Source organism: Xenopus laevis, chromosome 8S (assembly GCF_017654675.1).
Source record: "Xenopus laevis strain J_2021 chromosome 8S, Xenopus_laevis_v10.1, whole genome shotgun sequence".
Lineage (NCBI taxonomy): Eukaryota > Metazoa > Chordata > Amphibia > Anura > Pipidae > Xenopus > Xenopus laevis.
In genome coordinates, this window is record NC_054386.1 from 24,998,696 (window position 1) to 25,015,130 (window position 16,435).

Below are 16,435 nucleotides of genomic sequence, written 5' to 3' on the forward strand. Positions count from 1 at the left end.
TGGGATTGTGGGGGGATTCAGATGTGGGATTGTGGGGGATTCAGATGTGGGATTGTGGGGGATTCAGATGTGGGATTGTGGGGGATTCAGATGAGGGATTGTGGGGGGATTCAGATGTGGGATTGTGGGGGGATTCAGATGTGGGATTGTGGGAGTATTCATCTGTGGGATTGTGGGGGGATTCAGATGTGGAATTGTGGGGGGATCCAGCTGTGGGATTGTGGGGTGAATCAGATGTGGGATTGTGGGGGATTCAGATGTGGGATTGTGTGGGGATTCATATGTGGGATTGTGGGGGGATTTAGATGTGGGATTGTGGGGGGATTCAGATGTGGGATTGTGGGGGATTCAGATGTGGGATTGTGGGGGGATTCGGGGATCCCCCCCACTCAACCCCATTTTGTACGTCAGGTGAAGTCTGTCAACTGCATAGGAATTATTGCATCAGGCTGGGAGATGTACGAAGGGGAGGAGGGGTTTGCTTTAAATTCTCTCCTTTAATAACAAAGTCCCGCCTCGCAAGTTTTCAGCGACTCTTTTTCCCTATTCAGAGCACCCCCGGCCAAAGCAATGGCATCTCCTACCCTGACGTCAAAGAGCAGATGACAAGCGAGATTAGACTTTTTTCATTTCTCTTATTGCAGCAATTAGGACTGTATAAAGGGGTTCGGGGAAGGAGGCAGAGAGGAGACAGAAGAGAGATAAAGAGATATAAAGAGAAAGCAGCTGAGGCGGGACATGGGCACAGGCTATTGCTGAGGGAGAGCAGAGGAGGAGGAGGAGGAGGGGGAGTGCTGGTAACTTTTCCTACACCTGGTGCTGCAGACTTGCTGGGAAAGATCTTTTTTTTCTAGGACTGACAAGAAATAAAGAAAACTGCAGAAAGTTTCAGTGGCCCAACACTGTCAGGCTGGCGATTAGTCGCACACACACACACACACCTGCTTCTTTTCCCTGTAGCAACATCCATTCCCAGACACTACTCCCCCCGCACCTTCACTTCAACTTCTCTGCGCTCTCAGTGAGACACCCGCGGATTTATTTTGTCTCTGTCAGTAACACGCAGGTAGAGAGAGAAAACAAGCGGGGGGATAAGAAGCAGGGGGAGCCCACGCCACCATTATGGGACTGCTGAGTGTGGACTTGCTGATCACCCTGCAGATCTTGCCAGGTTTCTTCTCAAACTGCCTGTTCCTCGCTCTGTACGACTCTGTAGTGTTAGTAAAACACGTGCTTCTACAACTCAACCGCTCCAAGTCCAGTCAGAGTCAATGGCGCCGAATGCTCACTCCTGAAGGGCTGCGCTGTGTGTGGAACAGCTTCCTATTGGATGCCTACAAACAGGTACCTCCATCCTCCGTCTGCCTCTGAATACTTTCTCTGCCTCCAAATACTCGCTCCTTCTGCTTCTAAAGACGCCTTTTGCCTCCAAATACCACTGCCTCTAGATACCACTACTGCTTCTGCCTCTAGATACTCCCTCTACCTTCAATTACTTACTTATTCTGCCTATAGATACCCCTTCTGTTAAATACTCCTTCTACCTTCAATAACTTACTCCTGCTGCCTCTAAATACCTTTTCTGCCTCCAGATACTCCTTATGCTAAAGTCTCAGTCAGCCTCCAATTATTACTACTTCTTCCTCCAAATACTTATTATACCTCCAAATACTCTTACTTCCTCTCTAGATACTCCTGCTTCTAGATACTCCTTCTGCCTGTGAAAACTGCCTCTAAATGCTTATTTTGCCTCCAAATACTCCTGCCTCTGAATACTGCCTCTAAATACGAATTTTGCCTCCAAATACTCCAGCCTCTGAATATTGCCTCCAAATACTCCTGCCTCTGAATACTGCCTCTAAATTCTCCCTTTGCCTCCAAATACTTCCTCTAAATACTCATTGTGCCTCCAAATACTCCAGCCTCTGAATACTGCCTCCAAATACTCTTGCCTCTGAATACTGCCTCTAAATACACCTTTTGCCTCCAAATACTCCTGCCTCTAAATACTTATTTTGCCTCCAAATACTCCTGCCGCTAAATACTTCTTTTGCCTTCAAATACTTCAGCCTCTGAATACTGCCTCCAAATACTCCTGCCTCTGAATACTGCCTCAATGCTTCTTTAGCCGCCAAATACTCCAGCCTCTGAATACTGCTTCTAAATACTAATTTTGCCTCCAAATACTCCTGCCTCTGAATACTCATTTTGCCTCTAAATACTTCTATCTCTGAATACTGCCTCTAAATGCTTCTTTTGCCTCCAAATACTCCTGCCTCTGAATACTGCCTCTAAATGCTCATTTTGCCTCCAAATACTCCTGCCTCTGAATACTGTCTCTAAATACTCCCCCTTGCCTCCAAATACTCCTGCCTCTGAATACTGCCTCTAAATGCTCATTTTGCCTCAAAATACTCCTGCCTCTGAATACTGTCTCTAAATACTTATTTTGCCTCCAAACACTCCTGCCTCTGAATACTGTCTCTAAATACTCCCCTTGCCTCCAAATACTCCTGCCTCTGTATACTGCCTCTAAATACGAATTTTGCCTCCAAATACTCTTGCTTCTAAATACTCTTGCATCTGAATGCTCCTTTTGCCTCCAGATACTCTTGCCTCTAAATACTCTTGTGTCTTAATCAACTTTCTGTCTCTAACGACCACTTTCTGACTCCAACACTGCCTCCAAATACTCCTTATGTCCCCAAATTACTCCTTCCGCAAGGGCTACTCTGCTTTTTCCTCTGTTATGTGCCCAGCTCAGTTTCTCTTACCACCCTTTTCTAGAGCTCTTGGCTGCAATTCCGCTTCCGGGGGTTATACACTCATTCATAACTGAGAGATTCTATTTCAGGGGAAGGTCAATATTTACTGCTGCAATCTGAATAATTCATTTCTAAGTTGGCTTCCCTCCGAATGTATATACATTTCTTATAGCAGCAAAAAAGCAAAAAACAACAAAAGTGTTCATGTTGCAGAATAATAACACTTGGCAAACAGGGAGGGAGTCAATACTCCAGGGGCTGTGAATAGGACTGTGCCCTCAGTAGGGTCCCCCCTCCCAATCAGGTGCTGATGAATAGTTCTATAGTAAATGAACTGCTGTTACTTTCAGTTTTGTTTTGATCTCATTGCTAGGTAGAGAGCATCATGGCTATTTTCTTATCTAGAACCCTGATCTACATATGTGTCTGCTGCAGAACCGCTTTGGAAGCTGATCTGTGACATTACATAGGCGCACACTATGCTGCTGGTATTAGTAAACATAAGAGGAGAGGGGCGGGGAACTGGCCTTGTTGTTACTGCTGCAAGGGGAACTCTGCTGTAACCTATTTCAACTCTTGCTTGTATAATGTGCCAGATTGTGCGGATTCACCAGCTGAGTTAATGTTTGTCAGGGGGAGGAGAGGCAGCCACTAATCACACATCAGCACAAATAACAGCAAGATCTGCCTGTTTTCTTTTGATGCACATTACTGTTGAACAACTCTTTTCAGCCCGGGGGCCAGTGAACATGCTGCTGGGCATTGAGTGTTTAAGCCACAATATTAACTTGATCTGCAACAAAATATGTCTCTCTCTCCACACCCCCTGAAAATAAAGGGCTTAGAAGTCCCTCATTCCTAGATTTGGGTTTGGTGCCTGTGCAGAATTAAAGGCAGCTTTTATACCATTTTATACTGAAAGAGGATTTGGTAGATAAAATACATTTTCTACAGGATCCAGTCAATAATTAATATCTGCAGGCAGCTCTAACAAACTCTGTCTTCTACCACGTTACCATCTTGCCCATTAAATCTGACGCTTAATAAACTCCTGTGTTTTTTATACTATTTCTTGGTGACCAATCAAATCCTTTGGTCTTGAGTGTCTGCCACCTGTCCCTTTGTAGTACTTTGAATATTTTAATAATGTTTCATACAGTGGTACGCTACTAATGATTCCCCTTGCATAACTGGATTCATTAATGGAACCTATATACTTAATCTTTTTTGCAAATCGCCACTAATTTGGTTTAAAACCAGAATGGATGCCTGACTTTGCTTCACAAAATATTGGAACCTTTTTAAAGCTGGTTTCTATAAGGATACCGTGGATATAGATTGGGCCAATACATACCCCTGTGTGTTTTTTTTAACAGCAATGAATTTGGACTATATAATGAGATTTCATGCTAATTTTATAACAGATAAATTTGACAATTAATTTCCATTTATTATGAATTTATACTTTAAAGTGCACTTTATTCATATATTAAAACAGTATAGACACTAAATATACTCCTATCTTAATACATACAATTAAGCTGCATCTGTTTTTTTCAATGGCTCAGTGAAGCACAGTTAATGGAAACCCCATCTACATATTGATCCACTGGGCAATTTAGGGGATGTTTCTGAAGCTGCTCAGATTAATTCTTCTCTTTAAGACATTTATAGTTAGCTCCTAGACTTATTTACTGCTTCCACAGATTTAAACTCAGCACTCAACCAACATATAGTTCCGTTTGCTACTATATAATATATACAGAACTGATCGTAAAATGCAATGAGGTCAGCTAAATGAATTAGGTTAATGAAAATGCAAATGTAATTTAGATTGCATTGTTAATTATTAAAATCAACAGCCTGTAATACAAGAATATATTTTATATTTACATAATGGAAGTCATGTAGGGTTTTTTTTTAGCACTGACTTGATTTTACACTTTGACATACATATTCAGTTCTAGACCAACATTCCAGCATTACCAAAACTTTTATTATTATGAGATATTTTTATAGCTCCAAAATATGCTGCAGGACTGTAAAATTGAATGGTGTATACATCAAACATACTGATGGCATACAAACATTTGATTGACAACTGATACAAGAGGCAAAGAGGGTTCCACTCAATAGAGGAGAAACTAGTATGAAACATCAGGTAGGAATGGGCTGGATTAAGAATCAAAAAATGAGAAATGAGGCACTGAGAACTGCATTTAGTAGGCTGTATTACCTTCTACAGTATTTGGTAGACCCTATGTGGATTGGCTTACAGGAGGCCCAACTGGTTTTTATGCAAACATTCCTCCAAGCCAGAAATTCAAAAATAAGCACCTGCTTTGAGGCAACTGGGAGCAAAATCCAAGGGGTTGGTGTATGGCGAATGAACTCAAGGCTAGATGAGGTAAGCTTGTCTAAAGAAATAGGTGTTTAAGAAATCCTTTAAAGCCAGAGAAATTGTGGAAAAAAACAGACAGATATGGGGGAGAGAATTTCAGTGAATAACTGCAGCCTGTGCCAATTTCTTAATTTATTTTTTAAAGTATGTGAAGCCCTAAAGAGAGAGGTGTTGAGGAGTAGATCAGTTGAGAAGCATAACAAGCGGCTTGATGAGTAGTTAGAAATATTTTGAGATGTTTGGTGGAGCAAAGTTGTGAACTGCTTTGAATGTCATGGTCATTAGATTGCGTTTTATTCTGAGAGTTTGCAGAAGCCAATGCTAGAGTGGCAAGGCGTCGGAGGAGCAGTTGCTAAGGTGTATGAGCCTGGCTGTAGTATTTATTATTGACTGGAGAGGCTACAGTATATGTAGGGGAAGGCGGAATGATAGAGAGTTACAGCAGTCAAATACATGAGAAGATAGAGTGAATCTGAATTTTGGTTGCATCTTGGGTGATAATCAGATTTTGGATATATTCCTTAAATGAAAGTGAAATCAAACTGATGTTTTTGTGAAAACACAAAGCTTAATTTAAGACAGTAAGCAGTGGACTGTTCAACATTTCTGTAAGGAACAGATGTTACTCACCACAGATTGCAAGACTTCCAAGGCAGTATTGAAAGTCGTAAACATTGCCTGATATATTGGACGCTTTAGATGCTTCTTGTTAAGAACTGAGGTGCTAGTTAAATGCCCACAGTGTGCTGGTACCTAGTAGCTGCAGCCAACTCTTATGGTGCTTGTACACAGCATTGGAGATAGGATCCATCTACCAATAATGGATCTTAACAATGGCAAGTAACACATTATTCACCTCATTCTTTGGGGCAAATTTACTAAAGGGCGAAGTGGCTAAAGCTAGTGAAAATTCGCCAGCGTGAAGTCATTTAGTTACTTCACTGATTTACTAATGGGTGCTGGCGTAAATTCGCTAGCGAAGTGGACCTACTCTAGCGCTACTTCACACCCTTACGCCAGGCGAAGTTGCGCTATGGCGAAGGGACAAAACTACGCTTATTCACTAACTTGCGCATTTTACTGAATGTTACCTCTTGCGTCAGACTTATTTGCCGCATGCAAATTAGGCATTGCTAGGGTAACTTTGCTTTGCTTGACGAATTAACGCTAGTGCAGCTTCGCTACCTTTCATCTCCCTGAGCGCAACTTCAGATTTTAGTGAATTAGCGGTGCCCTGGCAAAACTTCGAAGGTAAGTAAATTTGCCCCTTTGTGTTTTTATTGGTGTGCTTATATTAATTATATGAATAAATGTTTGATTTAATGTGAATACTTACATTGAATTCATATACAGTATGAATGAAAAAAGGTGTGTATTATGTACAGGTATGGGACCTATTATCAATAATGATCGGGACCTGGGGTTTTCTGTATAAGGGATCTTTCTATAATTTCGATATCCATACCTTAAGTCTACTAAAAAATCATTTCAAAACTTATTAAACTCAATAGGATTGTTTTGCCACCAATATGGTACTGTATTTTTATTAGAAGGAAAATGAAAATCATTATAAAACATTTTAATTATTTGATTAAAATGGAGTCTATGGGAGATGGCCTTCCCGGAATTCAGAACTTTCTGGATAGCAGGTTTACGGATGATGGATTAAATACCTGGACAAGGATATCTTTTTTTCCCTCTACTTCCATCTGTTATTTGAACTGGAAATGTCTGCAATATATCAACATATCTAGGATCATTAAAAAAAGCTTGTGATGAATTATGCAAGATATAGGGGCGTGTTCTCTCTCTCTGTGATCTAAAGTGCAATTTTTCCAAGATAAATTAGTGTGGTTACTGTACAGAGCTGCAAAACTTGAGCTGCTAAACTGGGGAGCAGAGTTGGCTTCATCTTCCCATTCTCATAGACACACAAGGTCCAGTAGTTTTTTTTAAAGTGAAAATGAAGCCGTTTGGTTTCGATATTGCGTTTCTTCATATGGAAAACGAGACCATAGTTAACCCGTTCTCATATTCAGACAAAATATATCTTTTTTTTTTAGGATAGATGTTTGTCAGGTTTAAGGCTCAAAGATTGGAGACAGGAAAGCAATACATTAGAAGGAAAAAATTATCATAAAATACACAGTGCCAATGGCTTTCGTGTTTACGATGCCATAAAGTTTAAAGTGCTTTTCTCACAAACTCTGTGCAGAGCGTGAGAACAGAATAAATGCTTATAAGCCAAGAGGAGGGAGTCAGATGGAAATGGTTTGGCCACACTCTGGGGTCAGGAACTGAGCAGCTGATAATTGAGTCATGTTGGACAGAGCTTAACTCGCCCAGATGATGGTGTCCAGGGAGCTGTTAGTATTCTGGCAGTTCTGCACACACATACAAAAAATGAGCTTACAGGCAGGGAATGGAAAAAAATCGAATGACTATTTCACACCTAGGTATCTTTTTGACTTATATATGTGGTTAAAAATATTTCCCATACAAAAAAAGGCTTTTAATGGAAAACAATACCCCTGAACAATGTAGGTCTCTATAAATATATATTGCATAAAACAGTGAATATGTAAAATCCTGCTTCATGTAAATAAACCATTTTCATAATTATATACTTTATTATTTATAGTAGTATGTGCCATTGGGTAATCCTAAATCGAAAACTGCCATATGAAGAAATAAAGGCTACCCACTGGCATCATGCGATTTACGGTGCGCACATGTTAGGTCACATGAGCCAATTAGCAGACAAAATTTTGTTTTTGCTTCCACGCTTCTTCCTGTTACAGTTAGAGCTGCAGTATTTCTGGTCAGGTGATCTCTGAGGCAGCACAGAGGGGGTATAATTTTCCTTTAAAGGAATTGTTCAGTGTAAAAATAAAAACTGGGTAAATAGGTAGGCTGTGCAAAATGAGAAATGTTTCTAATATAGTTCCTTCCTGCTTTTCAGCTCTCTTGGTTTACACTGATTGGTTACCCTGGTTACCAGGCAGTTACCAATCAGTGACTTGAGGGGAGGGGGGCACATGGGTCATGTCTGTTGCTTTTGAATCTGAGCTGAATGCTGAGGATCAATTGCAAACTGATTATGGCATGATTCATGGCCAGATATGTATCTTCAAAACTGCTAAACTTTATAGATATTATCAACAACACAATAAACAGATTTCACCCAATCAAACATGTATGCGTCATATAAATCCACATTTCAATAAATCCAGTCACAAGACTTACCCACTGCCAATAGAATCATATAAATAAAATTCATAAATCAGTTTTACCAATAAATCTGTATGCATCATATAAATGTAGTATAATCTAGGCTGTCGAAGCCTTTGGTCCCTCCTAGCTGTAGCAGCATACAAAAGAATAATCCAAAACATCTTTGATTATCCTGTCACTTCTCTCTTCTCCTGTCAGGAATGGCAACAGGAACAGAATGATCGGTAAAACAAGGTGTTATGGGATATTTCCTGTCCCCTTGAGAATTTTCTGGTGAAAAAAAAATTACCGCCAATATATAGATGTGGTAACATTTTGAGGATATTCTGGCGTTAATTTTGTCTTTCGTAAAATTCGCTGTTTAGTAAACCAGGCATTTATGTCTACATAGCGTTATTTTCAGCAAATGCGATAACTGGCAAAAACATATTCTTGCGCAAGAAAATTTGCAAATGTATATTTACCGCAGGTTAGTCAACTGGCGAAAACAAATTTGGCGTCAAATTTGCCTATATTTTTACCGCGCTTTAGTAAACGTACCCCTAAGGATATAGAGTACTGTTATCTCTATTCAATCTAAACCTGTAAAATGTGACCATAAATAATGTAGCCCTGTTTGATACCTATTGTTCCAGAGAATAGTGTTGCATAGAAAGGCATTCCACAAGTCTATAAGCAGCGGAGGCTTTTAGGTGTTTTATAACATTTCCTATTCAGCCCCACTCCATTTTATGGTTAGATCCTTCCTTAACCATTCCATTTGCATAGTCCAGAGTATTTCTTACGGTTCACTTTCAACATCCATTCAACAGGGAAAATGATTTTTTAGTAATGTGCAGATTAAAATACACCTCTTCTGGCATGTAGCTTAGTATTCAGACTAGGAAATTTAAGGTACCTACAATCACAGATACACACACAAACACACTCAAGAGGCACAAATTATCACTGACAATATTACGCAAACATCCGCAGATGCAGTCTCGCCATATTCTCTCATAATCCTCATGCATTCACACTAATAAATACACTTTCCCCTATCCTTCTTGCAAGCATAGTTCATCACTTATGAATACATTCTTCCACATCCTTTCACAAACCTTTACTTGCATATGCAGTCTCTTTTTCACACAGAGTCAAGTACAATGCATTTATTTACAAAGGCCACTTGCTATAACAAGTGCCATAATACTGAATCCAAATGCCCAGCTGAATACGTCTGAATTCCTGGAATATAGGAATATTTGGCCATCAGCCATCATATATATTCTTGCTTAAGCATAAATCAATAGCTACAGAAATGTGTGACTGGTATTCTAAGCATCAACACAGTTGTTATTGCTGATAGAACTTTACATTTCGTGAGGCTCAACTAAAGAGATATAAATGTTGATGTTTGTGTATCCATGTTTGCAGTTATTTTGTCATTGCTGTAAATGTACAAGTGTAGCATACATACAGTATAGGTAGAATAAGAAGTAACATTAAGGCAGTTGTGATGTACAGGAAGGGAGGTGGCAGATTTATGTTCCCAAATATCTGACCCTGGAATTGTGTAGGGACCTGCCTTACTAAACCAGGTGTTGAGGCAGATTTAAGGGGCCTGTCACTCTCACTAATATGTAAATTTACTAGCTGATATTTCTGGCTTCATTTCAGTTATAAATATTATCCTGTGGTGTGACAGGTAGACTGGAAACCTTGTTTGCTTGTCATACACGCCTCAATCCACATGTTGGAACCCAATGCATTTTATTGGTTTTTAAGCATTCTAGTAAATTTACTCAACTAGAGATTTGAAACAAAAATTATAAAACTGAAACAAATAAAGCTTATTCTTTCAGTTTAAAGGAACAAAGAAGTAGGATAAAAATGCTAAACATTATGTTTTGGACTTCTATTTGGACTTCTGTTTATACCTATGAAGATGCCTTCAGTAGCTCCTTGTCTTCTTTTCTGTTGATTCACAGCACAATATGCATTATACTCCGTGTTCCCTTATTGAGAACACTATTCCATACTGTCTCCAGAAGCAATGGAAGTGAAAGTACTATTAGTAGAAAGTGTGATGTTTTAAATGGATGTTAAGAGAAAAACAATATTAACATTATGTTCTAATTTATCCAGGTCATGGTATCTCTATAGTAATAAGTCAAATGAAGTAGACTTGCTGTATTGTTTTCTCCATGAAGATCTGACCAGTTCAGATCAGTTCAGAATTGAGTAAGTCAGTTGGATGACTAGCAAACATCTTCAAGAGAAAAAAAAATAGTTTTGTTTTGTTTAAAGGGGAGGGCATGTTTTAGTAGCTTAAAGGAGAACTAAACCCTAAAGTTAAAAAAACCCTAACACCCTACCCTACATAGAACCCCCTCCCTCCTCCCCCCAGGCTAAATGTTACCACGAGCAAATGCCACTAACGGTTTTCTTACCCCTCGGTGCAGATTCAGGCATCAAAGTTCATGGGCGCAATCTTCAACCGCTTCAGAATGAGACCGGTGCTTCGTCAATTTTCGGGAATTCCGTCACATGCGCCGGTCTCATTCCGAAGATTTTCGAAGAGAAGAAGATGGCGCCCCTGAACTCCGATGCCTGCACAGAGGGGTAAGCAAAACACAAGGGGCATTTGCCCGTCGTAACACTTAGGCTGGGGGGAGGAGGGAGGGGGTTCTATGTAGGGTAGGGGTTTTTTAACCTTAGGGTTGAATTCTCCTTTAAGACACCCATGTATACACACATATTTCAGAAACCTTAAGTATACACAAATATTGTACATATGTCCATACACACAGCACCACGCATTGCTTACTAAGGGTTTTCACAATAGAGGGGAAATTCAGATTCTATACTCTGTTCCTTAACAGCCAGAGTGTAAGTCTATATAACTTTATTTTATGGTGCTGATTTGGATGCTGCTCTTTATATTTTTACAAAACAATACCAGTACAAACAGGTGGACAAATATTGGCATGGTATCTGACAAAAATTAAGTGGCAAAGAAGTTAGGCAGCCCTGAGCTTATGCAGCCTATCTAGGTATTGTAGTATTTTATCAAACCAATGAAAACAAAAATGTGTAAAAAGAGCAAATTTTTCCTTTTTCTTCTTGAATAGGTCAAGCTGGGACAAGATGCTCCAAATTCCAATGTTATTCAAGTGTCGAACAGAAATACTAAAAGTGCACAACGAAAAGTTTCAGGAAAATGCCATCTTTTAGACTTTGCCAGCTCTGAGCGTCCACTTGTTGTCAATTTTGGATCAGCTACCTGACCTCCATTCATAAGCCAGCTGCCAGCCTTCAGCAAACTGGTGGAAGAGTTCTCTAGTGTTGCCAACTTCGTGTTGGTGTACATTGATGAGGCACATCCATCCGATGGCTGGGCTGCCCCTGGCACAACATCCTATGAAGTGAAGAAACACAGAAACCAAGAAGAACGCTGTGCAGCTGCCAGCAAGCTTTTAGAATATTTCTCAATCCCCCCACAATGCCAAGTTGTTGCTGACTGCATGGACAATAATGCCAATGTTGCCTATGGTGTCTCTTTTGAGAGAGTGTGTATTGTACAGAGGCAAAAGATTGTATATCTGGGAGGCAAAGGGCCATTCTTTTATAACATCCAGGAAATCCGCAGGTGGCTGGAACTTAGCTTTGGAAAGAGATGAACATAGATACAGTGCCACCAGTTGGTAGAAACTTCTGCCAATATTTACGTATATGCTTTGAACAGTTATAGAAACTGGGAAAAAAACCTAAAATGGAAATACTGACAAAAGAAAGACTACAAATCACGCAAAGTTTACTGCAGGACTTCTAAATCCAGAAGTGTGAAATACATTTCTTCCTAATATCAGAACCCAAGCCGTTCTGACACATATCTGTTCCAAGTGCAGAACCCACCGGAATAAAAAGCATCAGAAGACAGAAAGTACAAATGATAATAGAAATTGAAAATCAGCATGAAAGGAAAACGCTTAACACAATTATACAAAAAAAAATGTATACATTGTACCTGACAGATATTGAAAAATCCAAGGAGTCAATTGGTCTGTGTCCATGGGAAAAAGTTGTGTTGCAGACCTAGAAGAAATCCTACGTATTTATTGCTAATTTTTCTGGTTTTCTGTTTTTGCTCATGTTACTTTTTTTACATAATTTATTGTTACCATAATTCTACAATACATTCAGTGCTGAGGATTTAGAAAGTAAACAGTTACCTCAAAAGGAGAACAGCTACAAAAAGCAAGAAATGCTCTGTGCTCCCCAGGGAGAAATATTTTGCTGATTTGGGGAAAAGGATAGAAATAAAGTATTGTTTCAGGTATTATAATGTTACACCCATATAAACTCAAACACAGCCAAAAATAGTGCCCTGTGTGTAATAATTACGCATAAGCTTCATGCTCATATCTGAAGCTGAATAACAGGAATTCATTTTTCTTTAAATGTAAATAATTAATGCCTATCTGAGTCTGGCAACATGCTTACTTTACATTTTGAAACTGAAATTCTACAGACCAGAGGTTTTTAGGGGGGGTTAAGTATTCCCCTTTTGTATGATACAATTTTTAGTCTCGTCCTAGGTCTAAATAGGTCTCTTCCTAAGCTGAATACTTGTATCAAGATCTATAAGTTACACAAGAACATAAAGTTACCGCACGTCACTAAACAGGATTCAATTAATAGGATTCAGCCACAGAATGAACTAATACACCCAATTCATTAATACAGCCAGTTCAGTGTAAGAAAAAAAAATGAAATTAACAGTAATTACAGACAGAGATACTCTGTCCCATATGTGCCTTAGTGTCAAGTTTAATGAGCATTGGTGTTTTACCAAGCCATCCGATCCAAATGACTGTCCAGGCTGATCACATTGCACTTCCATATAATACTGTTATAAAACTCGCCTACTTGGGAACATTTGCACATGTAGGAGCATATTTATAAAGGTGTATTAAAAAAGGAATGAAAACACCACCAAATAGCACTACCTTAAGGCTATGGTATGCATTGTAGATTATAAAGTTGTCTACTGATTTTACATGAATGTATAGCTGAGTGGTTTAACATTATGGCAAGAAACATTTTACTGTTTTTCACAAATTCTTTGCCTCTTGAATTTGCCCCACTGACTTGAACTGACCACCCCATGTCTAGAGTGGTGTTAAAATAATGGCAAAATCCACTGTGTTAGTCTTGAATTTACCTTGAAAATTCACACATTTAAAAGGCTTAATTCACAATTAGTAAGTATGCAATTCATTCTACAACAATGTTTACACTTTTTTGTGTAAATTATCTGACACACCTTTAGACAAATGCCCTCTAGAGTATTATTATTAAAGGAACAGTAACACCAAAAAAAGTGTTTTAAAATAATGAAAATATCATGTAGTGTTGCCCTGCAATGGTAAAACTGATGTGTTTGCTTCAGAAACACTACTATAGTTCATATAATCAAGCTGCTGAGTAGCAATGGTGGAAATTGAAAAACTGCTATATGGCACAGGATAAATAATGGATAACAGATGGCATTATGTTCTACAGAGCTTATCTGCTATCTGCTGTGTAACCTGAGCCTTTTCTCCTTTGAATGGCTGCCCCCATGACTACACAGCAGCTTATTTATATAAACAATGGTAGTGTTTCTGAAGCAAACACACCAGTTTTACTAGTGCAGGGCAACACTGCATTATATTTTTATTACTTTAAAACAATTTCATTTTTTGATGTTACTGGTCCTTTAATATTATAAGTGAGTGCAATCTGTACAAGGTCCTGTTGGCTGAAGTGGAGAAACACTTTCTTAAATGAGCAAAAGTGTTAGAAAACTGTGGTAAAATAACATAATAATGAAATTGCTGGAAATAATTAGGAGTTTGCATTTTAGCAGCAGAAAACAATGCATTTCACAATGTTATATTCTTCATTAGGCAATTATTCTGTTGCACACTGTGCCTTTTTTAAGACCAAATTAAGGGTGACATATTTTTTTCCATAACAATAAATTTTGGTTGGGTAGATCAAAGAAACTAAGCCTGCATTAGCCAATCAGGATGCAAGCTTTGCTGCATATATTTTTTTGGAGAATAGATTCTTTTCAAGGAAGAAGGCATGTAATAAACCCTTCCCACCAATATCTGGTCATGTTTAAGGGCCATAAAACAAACAAAGGTTAAAATGTGCAGACTTTTTACTGTGACTAGGCTCATCCAGCCTTCTAAGAGGTTGTATGATTTGCAATGCGTACTGTATAGACATCCTATTGTACTGTAGCATATGTACTGTACATGTCTAGTTCTTATTTACAGAATTTTGTATAACTTTAGATACTACACGCAACCCTTCATTATAGCAAAAACTGGTAAATCACCACTGTGCCTCTTTACTGAAAGACCCCCCCACACATATTTGGTAGTGATTCAGTAACTTTCTTCAGTACCTCTCAGGCAATGATGATAAGGCTACACATGAATATTCACTGTACCACAAAGTGCAGAATTTGTACTTCTACAAATAGAATTTTTTATGTCCAACTTTTTATGTTATTGACATATCCTTTATTTTATATCTCCATGTTTTACATATATATCGTACAAGTACTTTTTCTTAAGCACCACCAGCAATCTGACACAACCACACCAGCAGTTGCCTAAGAGAAAGGCTTATTCATCTAAGATGGCCACTACTTCTGTGCTCTCTCAACAACATAGCTGCACACCACGGTTCTTGACTTCTGGATCCATTATCTCTCTTGCCCTGTGAAATTGTTCAGCAAGTAGGCAGGCCTCTAAAACATTCCACCCTGCCATTCAGGTATATATTGCTTTTGCCCCAAATAGCTTGAAGCATTTGTTATGATTCAAATGTAGCTAATGGACTGAGATCATCTTTGCTCAGTCAAATATATCTAGTAAACTTGATTAGCTATCTCTGAGTACCATAGCTGAGAATGACAGCCTCACGTTTCCTCATGAGGCAACTTCGGGCGACTTCGGAAAATGAAGCATTCCATCCCGCCAGTAATTTTCATTCTAGTCAGTGGGAAGGCTAAATCTGTCCATGTGTCTACCCATAAGAGGAATAGCCCAGAAGGAAAGCATGAGAGTGGTGGAAAGCCATGGATGCAACAGAATACAAGCTTCAGAGAGACAACTTCAAATGGTGACCTGTAGAAAAATGAAGCAGTAATCTGTAAAAGCTTATACTTCTCATTAATGAGGCAACATTATCAGAGTTGTAGCTACAGAAAGCCAACTCTAACGGTGGAGCTGCAGAGTTTGATTGGCTGATAGTGGAGGTTCTGACGTAGAAATGAAGGGCTCCAATGAAAGAGACTCATACTCGATTGGTACCTGGAAGATGTTACGTCAGAGTCAACAACTGCTCAGCACTTCATGCTCATGATCATTGCTCACCACAGAACAACCTCTCTGCTTCATTCAATTTCACACAACTTTGACAATACCTTAAAAATCCTGATCAAACACCAAATGGTGCTTTAATGTGTATCTGTCGGCAAATGTCTTATTGTATTTTAATAGAAACTCATAAAATAAACTCTACGTGTTTTTTGTTTCTTGGCATCATACTTTTTCTTGTAATATTTCAGATGAACAGTTCAGCATTTAATTGATAACCATAGTGCATTAAGTTTGTATTTAAACACATTAAATAATAAGCTTATTTTGTGTTTAAAGCCTAAGGGCAGAGACACACGCTCAGATTCGGGGAGATTAGTCACCCAGCAACATATCTTCTCTTCTTCAGGGCGACTAATCTCCCTGAACTGCCTCCCGCCGGCTTCATTTTTCAAAGTCGCCTGAAGTTTCCTTGTGAGGCAACTTTGGAAAATGAAGTGCCATCCCACCGGTGAGTTAGATTCTAGGCAGTTTGGGGAGATTAGTCTCCCCGAAGAAGAGGCGATTTATCGCCGGGAAAGAAATCTCCACGAATCTGAACGTGTGTCTCTGCTAGGGTTGCCACCTTTACTGTAAAAAATTACCGGATGGTGGGGGGCTGGCACAAAAAGGGG

At 39.1% G+C, this 16,435-nt stretch overlaps 1 protein-coding gene across 1 annotated transcript; it reads left to right on the forward strand.

Annotated features, from left to right (window-relative positions):
* The first annotated feature begins 350 nt into the window (after window positions 1-350).
* dio2.S (deiodinase, iodothyronine, type 2 S homeolog) lies at window positions 351-15,974 on the forward strand. Its single transcript, NM_001353472.1, has 2 exons — window positions 351-1,344; window positions 11,514-15,974. Exons 1-2 carry the CDS (start codon window positions 1,123-1,125, stop codon window positions 12,060-12,062), a joined length of 771 nt encoding a protein of 256 aa, NP_001340401.2. The 5' UTR covers window positions 351-1,122; the 3' UTR covers window positions 12,063-15,974.
* Window positions 15,975-16,435: the final 461 nt, after the last annotated feature.